Below are 18,732 nucleotides of genomic sequence, written 5' to 3' on the forward strand. Positions count from 1 at the left end.
CAACCCGTCTGTCTGGGGGTGATAAGGCGTGGTCTTAATGGCTTTAACCCCTAACAGACTATACACCTGCTTCAGTAGAACTGACAGGAAGTTTGTCCCCTGGTTGGTGACTATTTCCCTTGGCACCCCCACCCGAGTGATCAGCTGCACTAAACAGTTGGCTACCTGCCTAGCCTTGATACTCTTAAGGGGGAATGCCTCAGGATACCTGGTGGCATAATCACACAATACCAAGATGTACCTGTTACCCCTTTTACTTCTCTCAAGAGGGCCTACAATGTCCATACCAATGCGTGTAAATGGCATGTCTATAATTGGGAGTGGATGTAGTGGGGCACGTGGTACCGCCCTACCTGAGGTGAGCTGACACTCTGGGCATGTACGAACAAAGTCAGTGATGTCAGTGTAAAGATGTGGCCAACTGAACCGGGTACCTAGCCTAGCCAGGGTCTTATATTTACCCAAATGGCCTGACCATGGGATAGAGTGCGCTAAGGTCATCACTTTGTGCCTCAATGGCTGCGGCACAGCCAACATCTCCTGCTCTCCTTTAACTTGGTACAGGATACCATTCTTCAAAATATACTTTTTCTCATGTAGACAACTACCCGGTTTACTGCCATCAATCTTATCAAACCATGGCTTCAGGGTTTCATCCTGTCTCTGTAACTCTCTGATATTTATAGGCATGTCTACATCCAAAGACAATTCAGGCTGAGGCCATACTTCCGACTCTGACTGCTCAATCACACTATTCAGCTTTTGCCTACGCTTCTGCTGTTATGACAGGTGCCTTCTGTCTGGCTTACTCTCCGCCATGTCCAGCTCTGTGTCAGCAAAGGGCAACTCTCTAGCACTCTGCGCTCTGGTCACAGCATTACAGTGCTCAACTTTGGGGATGAGGTCCCATAAGATAGGGAGATCATGACCCAAAACAACTCTGTAGGGCAAGGTAGAGGCAATGGCTATAGGCATGAAAAATGTTTGGCCGCTAAATGTTAGGAATACTTCAGCTGTGGGATAACTCTTCACGTCTCCATGCACACAACAGACTTTCACTCCAGATTGACCAATACACTGCTCTCCAGGGACAAGGCTCTCATGTATTAATGTCTGCGAACTACCCGTGTCCACTAGGGCATCAGCTGCTACACCATTAACAAGCACCAGCTGTTCTGTATTCGGTGTATGTTGGATGCCTGGTGTATGTGGTCTAGGAGTGTAACAGATGGTGGTATTCTGGGTGTTTCTAGCCTGGCAGTTAAGTTTAGTATGACCCCATTTCCCACAGTAAACACACCTTAACTCCTGTCTGTTGCTGTTTGGGTAACGGTTAAAGCTAGGCCTGTGCTGGTATTGACCACAACTCTCACCACCCCCATCAGACTTACGTGCAGCAATCCATCGGTTGATGCTTGGGCCCCTGGTTCCCTGCCAAGCTGTGTAGAACACTTCCACCAGCCTGGCTGCCTCTTCTGCGGTCTTGGGATCATGCTCCCATATCCACACTGTCATTTCTGGGTTTACTATATCCATGAACTGCTCCATCACCATCAATTCACAGATGTCATCCACCGAATGCTCCTCTGGCTTCACCCACTTCACAAACAGCTCTTTGAGATGCACATACAGTTCTTTAGGAGTCTCATCAGGCATAATAACTGCAGAGCGGAATCAAACCTGATAGGTGTCTGCGCTGATGTATTTCTTCAGGATAGCTTCCTTCACCTTACCATAGTTGTCCGTCTCCTGCAAGTCCATTGCGACGAAAGCGCTCCGTGCCTTCCCTGTCAGAAGTGGCACCAGCCTGATGGCCCATGTGGACTCTGGCCATCTACAAGTCCTCACGACCCGCTCAAACGTAGCCAGAAAGTGCTCAATGTCATCGTCTCTGGTGAGTGGGTGAAGCTTGGGCTCCTTGAAGGTCACCTGGGGCTGTGTCTCCACTGCTGCTGGAGGCTGAGGTGTTGTAGATCTAGAGTTGGAGGCTTCACTTTCCTCCTTCAGCTCTCCCACCTGAGTCTGAAGAAGCTGGAACTGGTGGGTCATGGCCTTCCATTGCTGATCCTGGGACTGCACCACCTTCTCCCATTTCTCATCACGAATGGCTTGGGTCTCCAACAAGGTCTTCACAAGGTTGGACAGCTCTGCCACTGCCTCCTCTGCTGGCGACAAAGCTGCTGCACCCGGATCTGCTGGCTCCGTTGACGGTATTGTGGCATCCACCTGGTCGTCGTCTTCCTGCTGGGGCTGTATCTCCCCCTCTCTGGCTGCTCTAGTCTTGAGTGGCATCTCTCTGCTGCTCTCTCTAGAGGCACTCCCAGCACTCTGATGTTGCCAATACTTCTGACACCAAATGTAGTCAGGCTGGCCTTATGGCCTGGAAGACAGGACAGCAAGAGGATGTCACATTGAAGATGTTTATTTTCCTTCACAGCAGCAAATATCCAGAGGAAAAAAGGAAAAAAAAACTCCAAACAAATATAATTAATCAGGAAATGAACTAGTCAAACTACAAACTAAACTTTTCAAGAATCAAAAAATAAATTCAATAATAAAAAGCAATATCAGAATATAAACCATGCAATTTCTCTCTCTGGTTATAATCAGGTGCTCACTATAGCTCACCTCAAAACCAACTCAACTGCCAAGTGGTTGGCCATGGGTTTTCAAGCCCATGGCTTCAACCAAAACCTATGCAAAATCAATCAACTTTAACATGCTTACAAGCAGTACTAAAATATATATAAATACTCTGCACATATAAATATTCCGGTTGTAAAATATTGACACCACAAACGCTACAAAACACATACACTTGTTAAAACACCCCTTTTCCCAACACCCAGTAGAACATGCCCGCTTATGACGAAAAGTCTCTAAAACTATAATTGTCCTTTGAGACCTCCCGTCGGATCTTTCAGCACTCGTGAATCAGGAAGTGAAGGAAACACTGCAACAGGTAAGATTGAGCTCTTTTGTTTGGTAGCTCACTAGTTATTGTTTTGCCAAACGTAAAATGTTTAAAAGTTATGTGTCCATAGTCCTTAAAATGCAGTTGGCAACTCCTGCTTCCAAGGAAAGCTATTGATAAAAGTTCGTTGTGCTTATGTGTTGCAGATTCCGTGCTTCTGTGACTGCCAGCTGCATACTCACATTTCACGGTGTGGGATAAAAGAGAATAAAAGAGCTGTGCTTGAAACTGTATCGGTGTGGTGTTTATTAGCGTCAATGTGCAAGTGTAATGTTAAAACCAGATTAAAAGGGTAACGGGCTGCCGCACCGTTCCAGGCATAGTCAAAGCCCAGACCTTGATCCAACTGAGAATCTGTGGCATAACTTGAAGATTGCTGTACACCAGCGCAACCCATCTAACTTGAAGGAGTTGGAGCAGTTTTGCCTTGAGGAATGGGCAAAAATCCCAGTGGCTAGATGTGCTAAGCTAATAGAGACAAACCCCAAGAGACTTACATCTATAATTGCAGCAAAAGGTGGCTCTACAAAGTATTGACATGGAGGGGGGATACCTATGCACACTTCAGAGTTTTGATTTTTCATCTTATTGTTTGTCACAATAAAAAAAATTGCACCTTTAAAGTTGTAGGCATGTTGTGTAAATCAAATGGTGCTAACCCCCCAAAAATCCATTTTAATTCCAGCTTGTCATGCGACAAAACAGGACAAACACTAAGGGGGATGGATACTTTTGCAAGGCATTGCATCCTGTGGTTGTGAAAAAGATGTTACTGTGTTTCAGAAGAGTCAAATTATTGGCCTGCATCAAGCAAGAAAACAATTAAGGAGATTGCTGAAATTACTGGAATTAGGTCAAGAACTGTCCAACACATTATTAAAGCCTGGAAGGATAGTGGTGAACCATCAACTTCATGGGAAAAAATGTGGTTAATAGACAAAGATCCTGACTGACCATGATCAGAGATCACTTAAATGCTTGGTGAAGTCGAATCATTAAAAAAAATCAACAGTAGAACTCATGGATATGTTTAATAGTGAAAGTATTAATAAAATTGTGATGCAGCTTTGTGTTTTGATTTTCTGTTAGTCATCTTTTAATCTTCATAAATCACACATCAGTCTTCAACAGTAAAGCAGTATGGAATCCGTGAATATTTTATTCGTAATATTGAACTTCAACATAAATAAGTACTGTAAGGTTGTTTGACTGAAAAATGAATTAATGCATTGTACATTTTCCCATCATTATTGTTTATAGTCATTTTTAATAATAGGAATTAACAATCAATACTAAATAGCCATTTTATCAAAAAATAAACGGAAGTTCTTTGACTTTTGTACTGTACATATTTCTTTATATAATGGTTAATAAAGGCTTCTTCTTTAACAGTCCATCATTGGTGTGTCTAGGACATTATTGGTGTGACTTGGCAGAGCCCATCCCTCTCTCAGCTTGATCAACAGACAATGCAGAGTAGCCAGTTAACCTCACTGCATGTCTTTGGACTGTGGGGGAAACCGGAGCACACCTACGGTACGCGGACACGGGGAGAACATGCAAACTCCACACAGAAAGGCCCTCGCCGGCCACGGGGCTCGAACCCGGACCTTCTTGCTGTGAGGCAACAGCGCTAACCACTACACCACCGTGCCGTCCCGATTAAGAACATATTCATTTTATTTAAAATCAAAATTTAAAGCAGCATTGTATTAAATGCCAAAGTATAAAAACATGGCAATGACAACTGAAATTGACAACCAAGCTCTAAAGAAAAATAAATAAATAAAAATTAATTATCTCACTCAGGAGAAATAAAAAAAAAACTTTGATGAAATTTGACTTGTTTTTTGATGAAATTGTAAAAATTCAGATGTATTTTGGTGATGGTGTATAATGACAGCCAGTATGATTCAAGTCTGTCACAATGTTCTCACCCTTGTTTTCAAATTTGTTGGCAAATAAGATAAGAGAAATGTTTATCTGTCTCTTTGTGGGTTAATAACACTATGTACATAAATGATAAGTTTGTGTACATAGTGTTGTAGTGGTTAGCACTGTCGCCTCACAGCAACAAGGTTCTGAGTTCGAGCCCAGCGCCCGGCGAGGGCATTTCTGTGCGGAGTTTGCATGTTCTCCCTGTCTGTGTGGGTTTCCTCCGGGTGCTCTGGTTTCCCCCACAGTCCAAAGACATGCGGTTAGGTTAATATGGGACGGCCTTGGGCTGAAGTGCCCTTGAGCAAGGTACCAAACCCCTGACTGCTCTCTGGGCGCTGTAGTATGGCTGCCCACTGCTCTGGGTGTGTGCGCGCGCGTGTCTTCACTGCTTCAGATGGGTTAAATGCAGAGGATGAATTTCACTGTGCTTGAGTGTGCATGTGACAAATAAAGGTTTCTTCTTCTTAAAAAAAACAATTTTAATGGACTAATTACTTACAGAGACATGCAGTGGAACCATTTAGTTAAAGTTTAACTGCCTGCGACCCTGTAGAACAGGATAAAGTGGCTAGAGATAATGAGATGAGAATGAGATGAGCAGTTACAGACTTAGACAATGATTACATTTGGTACTAACCATAAAAAAGATTCACACAGTTAGTCAAATCTGGCAGGAGCTTCATTTTTGTATATGGTTTGTCAATGGAATATAATTAGGATGTAAAAATGAAGCACATGGGATATATTTTGAATTAAAAAAAATTGTTGTATTGTGCGTCTAAAACCTAGGAAGCTGTGATTTTGGTTTACAGTTTATGGCACTGATAAGGAAGCCTAGTCTGAGCAGCTCTTGTGTGTAAATGATTATCGGATATTATAGCTTTATTATTTGTTGAATAATTCAGTTCTTTCAGTGACGTTTGAATTTATTTTCATTAAAAATACTCTATTTTAACACAAACACTACAGATGTAGTAACTGCAGAGATCAGTCTTTCAGCTACAATTTTCCTTTTTGCCTTCATCATTAAATAATCACGGTATAAATACAGTACACAGTATTTATTGCACATAGCCATTGCATTTTTTTTCTTTTCTCTCAGCTGGATTTTCATTTGCATTTTTAGTACAGTAAAACTTGTACCCTGAAATTATCATTACAAGTGTGCAGTCATAAGTATATATACTCAAATTGCTCATATCTTCATCACAGGTCATCACTGGTTATCACAAGCTCACTTGTAAGTTCGTTCTCTAAGATCAAGGTTTCCCCATCCTGCAAAAAATATAAATGTTTAGTCAACAGATTAAACCCAACATTTACACTTTCTTGCTATTCTTACAACACTCAAAAAAAAAAGATAATAGGTTGGGTTCATACCAAATCAGGCTTGTAGTACTCGAGTCTAGGATTTGGACTCGGGTCCGACTCGTGCCCTCATTTGAAGGACTCGTGACTTGACTTGGACTTGAGCACTGACGAGTCAGACCCGTGCATTAACTGCATGCAGACTTGTAAATTGGAGACGAGAACTCTGATTTTTTCTTTATTTTTGCAACATGCCATAATAATTTAGCATAATATATTTATATCTACATTAATTTTTGTACGAATTTGCGCAGGACTGTCACACCTGTGTGACTTGGTGCATGCATCAGATAGACTCTCAGGTGTGCTCTGGACAGCGTGCGTGCCAAGTGTGTGCCGTAAACGGTTTCACATAAAGGCAGCAACAGCCACCGTCAAATGGTGCGGTTGGAATCTTGTTCTCAGATTCGACTTGACTCGACTCGAAATTTTCTTTAATGACTTGGACTTGACTCGGACTTGAACACTGGGGACTCGAGACTGGACTCGGACTCGAGGTTTAATGACTCGACTACAACGCTGTACCAAATAGAGACATACATTTGGTAAAATACCCAACTATGCTAAAAAGGATTAAGAAAAAAATAAATTACTTACTGTATCATGTTCTTGGTAGTTCTTCTCTGTGCTTCTATAGGCTAACACATGGATAAAGGTGTACACTCTGTTACAGGAGACAAAAACAAAATTCAGCATATGAAATTCTCAATCCAGCACTAAAACAACTCAAGATCATTCAAACTGTATCATGCTGTATTGGCTGTAATGTACCTGTGGTAAAGCATAGCCAGAAACTGGATTATTAGAAGTACAGCAAAAGACAGCAGGAACATTAAACTTAGAGGTTCCACCCTCAAAGGTTCATCAGACAAACTGCCATTTGGCAAATATTTAGGAATCTTGATGCTAATTACGTCATTGCCAATGAGTTGAAGAAAAAATGTAGCCACAACCCATAAGACATTCACGATGAAGTACAGAAATACTGCCTGGAATGGAAACAAAATAAGAAAAATGTGTTTTAATGAACTACACAACTTAAATGTGGGCTAGATGAGTATTGAGGCTGAGATTGTCAGGATTGTTACTTTGTTCCGGAGGGATTTCAGTTCTCTTGCCACTTGCTCTAGATGGCTTTGTGGATCAGTTACTGGTTTCAGGTAGCGCTCTATCAGCTTATTCCAGAAGTCTGTCTCATCCTGATCAGGATAACAAATATTTGATTCAAGGATTAGTATGACGAATAAAACCTTTATTACTACAAAGTAATACTACAAAAATGACTACAAACTATTTTACTAGTACAAAGTTACTAATTTCAGGGCTAAACTTATTAAAGAGCAGTTCCTAACCAGCTTCTGTTCCCCGTGGAAAAAAAAAAGATAATCAAGAAAAATCAAATAGATGACCCTGAACCAGTGTCTCCAGCATGTAATGAAGTAGACAGAAAGAGACCAATGTTGTCCTTACATCACTCAGTCTCGTAACTTGGGGGGCCACCAGGGTTCTCTCAATAGCTCGCTTGACTCTTGCCTCCAGCCTCTTCATGCGGTTGATATACATGCGATTGGTCTTCAAGGTCCTCCTTGCTGACTCATTAAGTGCATCCTGTAGTTCTTCCAGTTGAGGTTCTGACAAAATATCCTCTGGGCCCACTTTGTCCCTTAGCTCATCACTGAGAGTGTCACTTAGTGTGTTAACCAGCTCTTCACACAGGTCGTCCTGGTCCTTATTTCTGAGGGTGTATTTAATCTGCTCTTGGAGGTTCCTCCTGAGATTTGCATAGGTAAGCTTCCTCAGGAATACTGTTTTCACTGGTCTGACCCAGTCTATGAGACAAAAATAATAACTTTATAATAGATCTTTCTGGATTTGCTAATTTTGTTTGCTAAAGATTTAGGTTGATCAAATCAAGTACTCATTTTTAAGACTTACCGCTCTCAGGGACAACTTCCTTTTCTTTCACTTTCTGATCATCGTATGCATTGAAGTCATCCTCCTCATCATCATCATATGATGTACATGTTCTTTGATCTATGCTGATGTCACTTGTACTGTAAAAATGTTATATAGGCAGAAAATCAAAATTACACTTGCCTTAAATGTTTGTTTCTGATCAAGGTTCATGTAAATATTATGTACCTGTTCATAGATTTTGTATCTTGTTCCTTGTCACTGGACAGATGCTGGATGTCTCTCATACTCAGTGAAACATTTCTGTTGTTTTCAATAGGGAGGCTCTCAGTTTGAGAGTGTTTTAAAGTTTCATTACCACCCTGCACAGTCATCTCCGTCTCTGTTTTGGTTGATGAACCATTTGGATTAATTGCTTGCTGGATTTGCTGCAGCATCAAGTTTTCAGTTTCTTGGGTAACTTGGATATTTACGTCCCAGCAACAGAGTTTGCAGTTGCGTTTGCACAAAACTCCCACATGCTTCTTCTCCTCCTTCTCTTTGCTGGATTCTCGAGTGCCCCATGAGACTACGTTCATGTTGACCAAGGAGTAGATAGTAAGGAGGAGATAACCACTAGGGATGCATATAAAGTACATGAGACCATAGATAATCATGCCCATCTCCTGGGGATGAAGTATTGCTGTGACCAGGTACAAAACTGTCATAGACACCAGAAATAGCCCAGTAGGGGTGATGAATGTGCCTTCCTTCACCATGTCACCTGTTACCACATTGAGAATATTTAAGTAAGTTGATATAGAATAAAGGGATCTCCAACATTGCTACAGAAGGCCATTATCATTGTTGAGTTTTGTTATAGACATGATGTACAGTAAATTACTTTTTGACAGAAAAACAGGTATGCAAATTTGAACTAATAGGCTATCACTCACCAATAATGGAGAAGAAAGATGCTGTCATCAGAAATGCATAGAGAACACTAAGAATGGCAGCGGTGGTAATCTGGAAGTTGGCTTTGGTGAAGAAACAAATTAGTATGTAAACAACTGGTGGTATGACAGCTATTATAATGGACAGAGATCCATCGAGTTGAAACACAAACTGGAAAGCCCCTAAAGAAAAGAGAAGAAAAGAAATGAGAAAGATTTAAAAAATGACATGTCTTCAGTCAATAATACAGAACAGTCCATTTTTTTATGATGTAATACTTTTTGTATGAGTGACATTTCCTAATCAGCAAATTGGCAGCAATGAATCCCAGAACTCCCTGAAATGTGAAAACCTGGATATACTGACCAGCCACCATCAAGGTGACAGAAGCAGGTCCAAGAATGGAAGAAGCCACAGTGAAGATCTGGTAGAAGATGTAGAGCATAGATATGGAAGAGTTCCTCTTTGCAGTTTCTTTTCCACTATGTAGAAGGTCTAAAGTATTTGCAAGAGTCGAGGGACCCCAGCGGCGCCTTTGATTGTAGAACTCCTTAAATTCTTGAGGAGAATTAGTGTAAGCATCTGAGGCAGCATTGTACTCCACTCTCCAACCCTGCTGAAGAAGCAATGTGCAAAGCCAGCGATCCTCACCTGAAAATGTATTTTAAATGATCAGGCAGTGTCGTGAATTAGTTAAATACTACTATTATCCCTGACCAGAAGAAAAGGTAAAGAAGGGCAATTTGAACCCTCTCAGTTTATGTGTGATCGTTGTGGCCACAACCATCACATTAGAATTGACCTCTTGAGTCGTTCCAGAAAGTGTTTCGTGTGAACCATCATCTTACGAGATGAACAGATGCTTATTAATAATCACTTTGATCATACAGTACATTCTCTCATGTGATATCTATAATAATTATTTCACTACACTTCTCTGGAGGCAGGGGCATGGTCGAGCATTTGTTTGTGAATGGAGAGCAAGGCCAGGGGAGGTGAGTGGCAAAAGTGATCACAACTGAGTTGTGTTTGACTGATGAGTGGGTGTGTCTGTGTCTCCTCGCCAGGGTGACACAGATTGGCGATTGGTGAAAGTACTCGTCAATCGAAGGACTACTTTCAGTGAAAGACTCATTCCCCCAAAATGCACCATACAGCACCACAGGAGGTCATTCCTGCCTGTGGCCATCAAACTTTTCAACCTCTCTCTCAGAAGCTCACATATTCAATAGACAATGGACTATTCAATACTGCACCTTTGTAAAAATTCCATTGTACTACATTCATCCAACCTGTACCTAGGGTCAATAATTACATAATATACAACCCCGATTCCAAAAAAGTTGGGACAAAGTACAAATTGTAAATAAAAATGGAATGCAATGATGTGGAAGTTTCAAAATTCCATATTTTATTCAGAATAGAACATAGATGAGATATCAAATGTTTAAACTGAGAAAATGTATCATTTAAAGAGAAAAATTAGGTGATTTTAAATTTCATGACAACACCACATCTCAAAAAAGTTGGGACAAGGCCATGTTTACCACTGTGAGACATCCCCTTTTCCAGAGGTGGAAAGAGTACTAAAATATTATACTCAAGTACAAGTACTGTTACTCTGATGAAATTTTACTTAAGTACAAGTAAAGTTACCAGACAAAAAATCTACTCAAGTAAAAGTAAAAAGTAGATCATTTAAAATGTACTTTGAGTAAAAGCAAAACGTTACTTTTAACAATGGGTGTTTTCTGCCTCCATTGTGTTGTGCAAAAATGAAAAAGAAGAGGAAACAAGGATATGTACATCTCAACCCAGATGTTTTATTTAAAGGAAGTGTATCAAATTGAATGCTTAGGATAATGCTGCATTAAAACTGAGACAAACAAAAAAGGTCAATACACACAGTCATGTCGTTTACATCGCCCTGACCACACACAAAGCATTGTACACGAAATATGAAAGTGAAATGTTGCACCGAAATCTCGTAGCTTGCCTGTGTGCACTGTGTGTTATTGAACAATTCAATTCAAACATTATTTGTTTTGCTTAGTATTCCTTTCTGGTCTGTTGGATGTAGAATGGTAGGAGGACTGATCACGTCAGGTTGGCGAGCTAACTTGCTTGCATGATTAGCCAACCAAATAACAGACTAGTTACCGTTATGTTACAGTACCAACAGGTTGCTACTTCAACATTAGCAATGCCATCCACTATTTTTGGAATATAACCAGCCTATTGTCGGTTTTACTATGGAAAGGAAACATTATGATCAGGGGCGCAGATACGTTTTTTGAACTGGGGGGGGGACAAAAAACTGGGGGGGGACAAAAAACTGGGGGGGGACAAAGCTGCCAGCAAACCAACCCCAACCCCGATATGCCTGTCAAACTTGTTGTGGGTAACCATAGCAACCAAGCTCGAGCTCGCAACCTGTGCAGTCTGCGCAGCTCAACCAACCGAATATCAGTCTTTGTTTTGTTTTATGTGAGTTGTTGCAACTATGTATACACTGCTGTGCACCTCAATAAACCGAATGGTAATTAGTCTTTTGATTTTTCCGTGAGGTTTGCCTTATGCAAAGAAAGACAGCATAGACGTTTTTTCCTCCCTATAAGTGGGGGGGACCGAACGAGGTGAATTTAAATCTGGGTGGGACGAATCCCACCCGTCCCCCCCTCTATCTGCGCCCGTGATTATGATGCCAATGACAATACTTACCTCAACATGCTTGCGCAGATTAGACGTCGAATTTTTGTATGCCGCAATGGTTGTCTTCTTGGGCACACATAATCTGCATTGCATAATGAAACTGTCACCCCTTTTCTCTATGAAGCTGAAGTGATCACGTATGTAGGGCCAGGGGTGCACTTCATTACTGGAAGAAATTGCGTTTTCTGCAGGGTCGTCCACCACAGGTTCCTCGGTCTCCTCCATGTCCGCAGGGGCGCTTTATCAACACCCGTGGCCCAGGGGCTAGGCCCCTCATAGGCTACCTGTCAACCCTACCCTTACCGTTGGCCAGGAAAACACTCTTATTTTATTTGCAATACGTGTCAAGCATTTACAGTGTAAGTGCGTAATTAGCCTAGAAGCCTACGATAGGTTACGTTTGGCTCAGCGTAGCTGCGCAAGGCCCACGCTCACATCGCTCAACACATCCGACCACAGAGGGAGAGAAGAACGCGCGCATTATCATTACAGAGCCGGTTCTGATTATTACCATGGACAGGACAGTGATACTGCGTAACTTTCACGCAGGGGCATGGCCAGAGATAACCACACAAGCCTGCGTGCGCTATAATGTAGACCTATGTGTTGTAAACATAAAACACACACACACCTACAGACAAGTCCTTTTAAAAAATAAAACACATAAAAATAGCTCAGCGGCATGAAAACAAACATTCACTGCAAGTCAAGGTACTTGGCTCGGCGGCCACATGAAACTTAAACACCATGGACAGCGGCCAAACTCATAACTCTACAGACCGAAATACACGAAACCAAGTCCTACTAGGGTCTATTTTACCGATCTATGTTCAAGCATCATGCAAGTCTTCTCCTTGAATGAGACTGTGCATTCAACTGCCTTTTTGGCATGACTGCATCAAAATACCACTTGCAACAATATTTCACGCTAGGGCTGTGCCGATAGACGATGCCATCGTCCATCGACGATGGTGGTCATCCATCACGATGGAGAGCCACCATCGTGATACCACGCCCCCTCCTGTCATAATCATGCATATACGGTATCATCTGGGCCTATTTAACCTAAAAAGTTAGTTTTTTGTTAGTTTAGTTAGTTAGTTTTGTTTAATATATAACATATTATAAATACATAATTATATAAATCATTATATCCTATTACCGCTTGTTCACGTATAGGCTATGGTACAGGGACGTGCTAGTGAACATAACATGTGCTTACACAAATACAGTATGCTACTAATAATAAATTTTGACTTCATTTTTTAGCCTACACTATACTTTTAATGTAAAATTTGTCATGTTGTTCAAACAAATAGCCACTATTAACAGTCGGGAAATATTGCACCTTATCAAACAGCAGTGAAGCGCAGACTTCGGCAGAAGTCAAATAACTTTAATCTGGTAAATAGGCCTACTTTCAGACTCAAAATGGTCCACTCTAAGCCATAATGTCAAACCAAATGGAAGAATGAAGGTGATTCTGACAAATGTAAAGACAGTAAAAAAAAAAAAGCCCCAATATTAAATCATGATTTTAAAAGCTGGCGCAATAATTCAAACACTAATAAATTGGAAAAATTAGCGCGTTCAAGTGCGCACTAAAGGCCGAAACGCATCTTCAATTGAAATGGTGTAAATAAACAATGAGTAATAGCTTAAGTGTAGTTTCTTCTCATAGTTTGAATACTAGTCTTTCATTGTTAGAGCAGATTAATATCTTGCCGTGATCAGTGAGTGCTCGGGGAGGTTCATTTCCACCTGCGCTTTGCGCAGCTCATTTCTCCGAAGCCAGCTGTGCGCAAACGCAGTGTTGACTGCTCGGCAAACTCCAAACGCTCGGTCTGTACTGGCCCTCTGTTCCGCAAGCGAGTTGGTTATGGCCAGGTTCAAATTGTGCCCAAAACAACTTAATCACGGCCATTTCAATTGCCTGATGGCTGTGACAATATTCTCCCCGTTGTTGCAGGCGATCTTTTTCTCCTCTATTTTCCATTCGGCAAGTGTCTCGCGCAATGCGTCTTCTAAATTGTCCGCTGAATGCGTCTCTGGCATGAAACTCGTCTGCAGGCATTTGGACTGCATTGCCCACTCTCGGTCCACATAATGTACGGTAGCTGACGTATAGGGCATCATGTTGCAGCTGGACCACATATCCGTTATCAAGGCCAAATATTCCACATCACCTAGCGCTTTTTTTTCTTAACGTGCCAAAGCCTCGGATGAGTATCTAATACTTTTAATAATAATAATAATAATAATAATAATAATAATAATAATAATAAATTTAATAATGTGGTATTAAAATCCCCCCCCCCCACGATATGATCGTCCATCACTGTAAACATCGTCGATGCCAATTAAGGGGACATCACACAGCCCTATTTCACGCACTCCATCAAGAAAAAAGTTAAACATGATGAACACGGGCATACTGTTTTGAGCATATGATTTTTTAAAAAGAAACTAGCTACATCAAAGTCCTTCAATCAACCCATCCTTTAGCGCAAATGAGCTTAACCTGGTTCAAAGCATGACGCTAGCAGTAGCTGCATAAGGCAAAATCACGTGGGCCTTTCGTCAATAACAAGCCACGGCGGGCAAACATTAATAATCAAGCGTCCTTACCTTAAAACGCTGTCTTGACCACAGAACTTCTCAAGTATTTCACTTAAATCCACACGGGTTAACAACACACCCAACACAGCTAGCGAGAAATGTGGATCTGCGCTAGCTTTGTATTGCTATTCCCCTCAGTATGCTTACTCTGCTGCCTGAACTGTGAACATTATAGGCTACAATATTTTCATCAATTTCTTCAGTAGACGCCGTTTTAGACATTTTATTATCCCCATCGAAATATGCTATTATACTAACAGGATTAAAACTCAAATCACATGACACGTATTCAAATCACAACTGATTTATTTTACTGTTGGACAGATCATAGCATATCTAGCCTAGCTGCACATAGCCTAGCTGCTGGTAGGCTGATAACTGATAAGTAGCTGATATTCTGAACAGATTGGTGATCCTTACCTTAAAAAAGTCTGTGACTTTAGGCAACGATTCTATCATTACCTGCATCTCTCTTTTTTTCCTTTTATGCGCCCCGCTAACATGTGAACGCTTCATCTTTCAAAGCCTCTAAATTTGTGTCTCAGTAGTCTGCAGTCTTTGGCGCGCTTTCATGCGTGACGTTACATTTTGTTACATTTTATTCTGGTCCAGTTGTGGGTGTTCGTTTCGCGAACCACATCCACCATGTCTCTTACAGCAGGCTACTGTGCGCTCATTTATTTCTAACCTTATTTCTATCCATACATTAATGTAGGCCCACGATTCCGACAGTTTATTATTTTATTAATATTACAAGGCCCCTGATTGGCTGTGGCCCAGGGGCGTGAGCCCCCCAAAGCGCCGGTGCATGTCCGCCATCATCTGTGTGAGACTCGCGCGCGCGACAACTGTCCTTCCCGTGATTCATTTCCAGAGCGCATTTCCCCTTCTCCGTTTTAGCCTTTTTTATTTATTTATTTATTTTTACTCAGTAACGGTTGTGATGTAAAATGTACCGAAGTACACTACTTAAAAGAAAACATACTTAAGTAAAAGTACACTCTTTAAAAATTACTTGAAAAAGTATAAGTACACAAAAAAGCTACTCAAGTACAGTAACGCGAGTAATGTAATTCGTTACTTTCCACCTCTGCCCTTTTCTCTTTACAACAGTCTGTAAACGTCTGGGGACTGAGGAGACAAGTTGCTCAAGTTTAGGGATAGGAATGTTAACCCATTCTTGTCTAATGTAGGATTCTAGTTCCTCAACTGTCTTAGGTCTTTTTTGTCGTATCTTCCGTTTAATGATGTGCCAAATGTTTTCTATGGGTGAAAGATCTGGACTGCAGGCTGGCCAGTTCAGTACCCGGACCCTTCTTCTACGCAGCCATGATGCTGTAATTGATGCAGTATGTGGTTTGGCATTGTCATGTTGGAAAATGCAAGGTCTTCCCTGAAAGAGACGTCGTCTGGATGGGAGCATATGTTGCTCTAGAACCTGGATATACCTTTCAGCATTGATGGTGTCTTTCCAGATGTGTAAGCCGCCCATGCCACATGCACTAATGCAACCTCATACCATCAGAGATGCAGGCTTCTGAACTGAGCGCTGAAAACAACTTGGGTCGTCTGTCTCCTCTTTAATCTGAATGACACAGCATCCCTGATTTCCATAAAGAACTTCAAATTTTGATTCGTCTGACCACAGAACAGTTTTCCACTTTGTCACAGTCCATTTTAAATCTGCCTTGGCCCAGAGAAGACGTCTGCGCTTCTGGATCATGTTTAGATATGGCTTCTTCTTTGAACTATAGAGTTTTAGCTGGCAACTGCGGATGGCACGGTAAATTGTGTTCACAGATAATGTTCTCTGGAAATATTCCTGAGCCCATTTTGTGATTTCCAATACAGAAGCATGCCTGTATGTGATGCAGTGCCGTCTAAGGGCCCGAAGATCACGGGCACCCAGTATGGTTTTCCGGCCTTGACCCTTACGCACAGAGATTCTTCCAGATTCTCTGAATCTTTTGATGATATTATGCACTGTAGATGATGATATGTTCAAACTCTTTGCAATTTTACACTGTCGAACTCCTTTCTGATATCGCTCCACTATTTGTCGGTGCAGAATTAGGGGGATTGGTGATCCTCTTCCCATCTTTACTTCTGAGAGCTGCTGCCACTCCAAGATGCTCTTTTTATACCCAGTCATGTTAATGACCTATTGCCAATTGACCTAATGAGTTGCAGTTTGGTCCTCCAGCTGTTCCTTTTTTGTACCTTTAACTTTTCCAGCCTCTTATTGCCCCTGTCCCAACTTTTTTGAGATGTGTTGCTGTCATGAAATTTCAAATGAGCCAATATTTGGCATGAAATTTCAAAATGTCTCACTTTCGACATTTGATATGTTGTCTATGTTCTATTGTGAATACAATATCAGTTTTTGAGATTTGTAAATTATTGCATTCCGTTTTTATTTACAATTTGTACTTTGTCCCAACTTTTTTGGAATCAGGGTTGTAACTATTCAATACAGTGTTACTTGAAAGTCTGTGAACCCTTTAGAATTTTCTATATTTCTGCATAAATATGACCTAAAACATCAGATTTTCACACAAGTCCTAAAAGTAGATCAAGAGAACCCAGTTAAACAAATGAGACAAAAATATTATAATTGGTCATTTATCTATTGAGGAAAATGATCTAATATTATATGGCTAAAAAAAATATTAAATCTGTGATTTGTTAATTCACGTGAAGCTTTGTTTAACTGACAAAAGTACAAAGAAAAGATTTTCAATGGTTTTACTGATCAACTTAATTGTATTTTGTAAACATAAACGAAGTTAGAATTTGATGCCTCAAACACACTCAAAAAAAGTAAGGACAGAGGCAAAATAAGATTGAAAAGTCTATAGGATATTCAAGTAACACCATTTTGGAAGATTTCACAATAAGCAGGTTAATTAAGTTTGCAGATGACACGACTGTGGTGGGTCTCATCAACAATGGCGATGAGACAATCTACAGGAGTGAGGTGAGCCGCTTGGCCATGTGGTGCAAGGACAACAATCTCCGTCTGAACATGGAGAAGACGAAGGAGATTGTTGTGGACTTCAGGAGAGAGCACACCCAGTATGCTCCACTATCTATTGATGGTGCTGCAGTGGAGACAGCAAGAGCCCCAGCCCCCATCATACACACTTTCTACAGAGGCACCATCGAGAACATCCTGACCAGCTGCATCACCGTGTGGTACGGTGCCTGCACTGTGTCCTGCTGCAAGTCTCTGCAGCGCATCGTGAGAGCAGCTGAGAGGATCATTGGTGTCTCTCTCCCTTCTCTAATGGATATCTATAACTCCCGCCTCACCCGCAAAGCCATCAGGATTGCAGGTGACCCCACCCACCCATCTCACAACCTCTTCAGCCTGCTGCCATCGGGGAGGAGACTGCGGAATCTCCGGGCCAAAACCAGCAGGCTCAAGAACAGTTTCTTTCACCAGGCAGTCAGGAGGCTCAACTCCCTCCCTGTTCTGCCCCTCCTCCCCCCTCTGCCCACTGCCACAGATTCTGCTCGCACACCCCCCTTCAGCATCTGACATGTCATCCTCACAGTTCCCCCCCCAACACACACACACACACACACACACACACACACACACACACACACACACACATATACATCTCATTGTTCATTAACACACTGAACTCAGGGACTGCACATCTCACTTTACCTCGCTCATTTGCACTATTCCGCACTACCTCATCTTAACAGCTACTAGTTTGTTTATACTGCTTATTTCAGGTTTACCTGCTATACCTCAAGTGCCCTTGAATGTTTGGTTATTTGAACTAATTTGTGTGTGTGTGTGTGTGTGTGTGTGTGTGTGTGTGTGTGTGTGTGTGTGTGTGTGTGTGTTTAGTCTACGTCTAGTTCATATCTAGAGTGTTTATACTGTTTGTATTGTCTGTTTGAGTGTTTAGTCTGTGTGTAGTTCTTATCTAGTGTTTACACTGTTTATATTGTCTGAGTGTTTAGGCTATGTCTTGTTCTTATCTAGTGTTTATACTGTTTATTTATACTGTTTATATTGTTTGAGTGTTTAGTCTATGTCTAGTTCCTATCTAGAGTGTTTATACTGTTTATATTGTTTTTTTTTTCAATTATTCTATTTTATTTATTGCATTGCCTGTTTGCACCGTGGGTCAGAGAGGACTGATATTTCATCTGTGCTGTATGTCGAGCATGTATAGCATATTTGACAATAAAGTTGACTTGACTTGACTTGACTTAATTGGGAACATGATTGGATATAAAAGGAGCAGCACCAA

At 41.3% G+C, this 18,732-nt stretch overlaps 1 protein-coding gene across 1 annotated transcript in view; it reads right to left on the minus strand.

Moving 5' to 3' along the window:
* Positions 1-6,013: 6,013 nt before the first annotated feature.
* The window catches only part of chs1 (chitin synthase 1), a 28,220-nt gene continuing 15,501 nt past the window's right edge, over positions 6,014-18,732 (minus strand). Inside the window, 9 exon segments of the mRNA XM_060915650.1 lie at positions 6,014-6,187; positions 6,878-6,944; positions 7,052-7,269; positions 7,369-7,479; positions 7,751-8,109; positions 8,216-8,334; positions 8,423-8,957; positions 9,130-9,309; positions 9,494-9,778. Of these exon segments, the coding sequence (XP_060771633.1) occupies positions 6,119-6,187; positions 6,878-6,944; positions 7,052-7,269; positions 7,369-7,479; positions 7,751-8,109; positions 8,216-8,334; positions 8,423-8,957; positions 9,130-9,309; positions 9,494-9,778 (1,943 nt within the window). The 3' untranslated portion in view covers positions 6,014-6,118.

Source organism: Neoarius graeffei, chromosome 3, assembly GCF_027579695.1.
Source record: "Neoarius graeffei isolate fNeoGra1 chromosome 3, fNeoGra1.pri, whole genome shotgun sequence".
Lineage (NCBI taxonomy): Eukaryota > Metazoa > Chordata > Actinopteri > Siluriformes > Ariidae > Neoarius > Neoarius graeffei.